Here is a 2,612-nt window from a genome sequence, read left to right on the forward strand (position 1 = left end):
TAATCGTACATACAATAAATGTAGATTTTTATAAGCACAATGTATGCTTATGTCTATTTCGCTCTTCTAACAGATTCGCGTCGAGAAATCAATCATTACATTTCCTATTCAGAATTTTAAATTGAGCAGTATTCATAATGCACTTAAAAAACTAAAATTTTTTTTAAATTGGAAGACTTAGAAATGTACTTCATACAATTCCTAATAAATGTAAATTAATAAAAATGTATTGGAAAGGATTCATTTCAACGTTCGCGAACGTGTACTTTTGAAATACTTTTCTTATTTGTACGACAAATTTGCGTTAAATGTATACGAGGATGTTTTGGATCAAATGTGTTCGCACGCGCTTAATTTTGAATATCAAGAAAATGATGCCCTCTGCCGGGCTTCACGGGCACCTTTCCCCTGTCCTTACTCTACCCCACAAGTTTCTTTAGGAAAACGGCGCGTTTGTACTCGTTTGTTTCCAAAATTTTCATAATTTAAAAAATCGCCTGAACACAAACGACTTCCATATACACGGTAAGAATTAAAATTCTAACTATTCACACACCTCTAAAATGTGATAATAAACATATTGGAATATGTTCAGATTCCCAAACGATTTTTATCATTTATCCTTGTTTTGAATGCGATGTTCAGTAAGGATAACATAATATTTGGGCAATACTCGGGTAGGAATTCTGAACGCGCCTTTGAAGATGCTTGAAGTAAAAAAATAATGAAAGTAATGTTTTGTAAGATATATAGGTGATCATTACAATTAACACATCGGCTGATATCATAGTATATTGATGAAATTATATTGGATTTTATGAAAATGTTTGAAGATCAAAATTCTTCAGATATTGCAGAGCAGTATCTAAATCTACCACAAACAGCTCTAACTCTAGAGTGTCGAATGATTGTAATAGGTTCTTATAAATGTATTCCTCGGGAAAAAATAGTGATTTCTTACAATGGTATAAGATTTGATGTCCCTTTGGTAGAAGATGGTACTTTTATTTTATTTATAACGAAAATATGGGTAAAAAAAAACATAAGTTCTTTGAAATATTTTGATATTTTACAGATACAAGTTTTGTAACTTTGGATGTGAAATACAGGCATGTAATTAAGCTTTTAATTCATTTTGAACAAACAATGCCACTACTATTCCTTTATATGTCTCCAAGTACAGGAATCAAGATACGTGAATTATTAGGAATGCAAGATCCAAAGGGACCATATTATGATCCTGTTGGAAAAGGTATAACATATACGAATTTTCTATATTTTAAATAGGTTCTGTAATTTCTGTAATTTAATGATTTATCTAAAAAAATATGTATTCAATCTCCGCAGTTTTCGATAAACATAATATGTAGAAAAGATATAAAAGTTCTTACAATTAACGAAGATGAATGTGATTAATATTTCAACTTTTTGATATTTTTTAGTTGAAATGCATAGACATATTACGTTATTACTAGATAAATTACCAAAGGATTCAAAGGCGATACTAATAAGTTTATTCTTACACGAAGGTAAAATAGACGAATTGACTTCTCCAGAAGCTAACAATATATTAATACGGGCCACACGGACGTTATGGGATCATGTGCGTGTATTTGACTGAATTATAGTATATTTTATTATATATAACATATATGTACATTTTTAATATAAGCATATATACACATATATATATATATATTTAATATTTTTATAATGTTGACAGTCGCTCATTACTACACGGAAGCTAAATCAAAACTTAACAAGTACTATAAGTGCTACAGATACTACTGGTGTCAATGGTAACGTACAAACGTAAGAATCTTATTTAATAATCGATTTTTAATAATCGTCTTTTAATAACTTAATACATGGTACAAAATATATTTCATAATCTTACTTATTTAATTTAATATTACTTGATTTTTTGAACATAGTTATAAATTTGTAAATAATTGAATTTTTTTATACGTAAACTATTTTTTGCAGAATAATTACATATCCATCATTTTCTGTAGAAAGAGGAATAACTATTAACACTGCACATTACCTATGTCTCGCAGAAAACCAATACTTGAATGATACGGTTATAGAATTTTATTTAAAGTATTTAACCTTAGAGGTATTGTCAGAATTTGATCAACGTAGGACTCACGTATTTAGTTCATTTTTTTATCAGCGTTTGATTACTCCACATTTCGGAAAAACTCAAAATACCGTACCAATGCCACTTGCCGCCGAGCGGCACGCAAAAGTACAGAGGTGGACGAGGGATGTTAATATATTTGAAAAAGATTTTGTTATAATTCCTATAAACAAGGAGTAAGTAATTCTGTAAATTTAACATGAAGTCAATATAAGCTTAAGAGCTGTGCTATAAGTGGTACTTTATATGAGATGCCTTCTAACAAGAGACACACATGATATGGTATAACACAGTGCATCATTACATCCTTATTGTTCGTCAATGTTAAACAAGGATGAGATGATTACTATATTGTACTGAGTCGCTTATTGAAAGGCACCCATAGTGTCCGGTACTGGGTTCACTCAGGACAGTCAGGACCAAGGATCTTAAAAGTTGGAATCAATATGGTTGGGATATTAGATAAAAA

At 30.0% G+C, this 2,612-nt stretch overlaps 1 protein-coding gene across 1 annotated transcript in view; it reads left to right on the top strand.

The window, feature by feature from the left end:
• Nucleotides 1-158: 158 nt before the first annotated feature.
• LOC108755373 (sentrin-specific protease 6-like) overlaps nt 159-2,612 on the top strand; it is a 3,752-nt gene continuing 1,298 nt past the window's right edge. Inside the window, exons 1-5 of the mRNA XM_018498313.1 lie at nt 159-998; nt 1,076-1,252; nt 1,443-1,603; nt 1,724-1,812; nt 1,987-2,319. Coding sequence (XP_018353815.1) covers nt 818-998; nt 1,076-1,252; nt 1,443-1,603; nt 1,724-1,812; nt 1,987-2,319 — 941 coding nt within the window. The 5' untranslated portion in view covers nt 159-817. The remainder of the gene's footprint in view (nt 999-1,075; nt 1,253-1,442; nt 1,604-1,723; nt 1,813-1,986; nt 2,320-2,612) is intronic.

The sequence above is a fragment of the Trachymyrmex septentrionalis genome, unplaced genomic scaffold (assembly GCF_001594115.1).
Source record: "Trachymyrmex septentrionalis isolate Tsep2-gDNA-1 unplaced genomic scaffold, Tsep1.0 scaffold87, whole genome shotgun sequence".
Taxonomy (NCBI): domain Eukaryota; kingdom Metazoa; phylum Arthropoda; class Insecta; order Hymenoptera; family Formicidae; genus Trachymyrmex; species Trachymyrmex septentrionalis.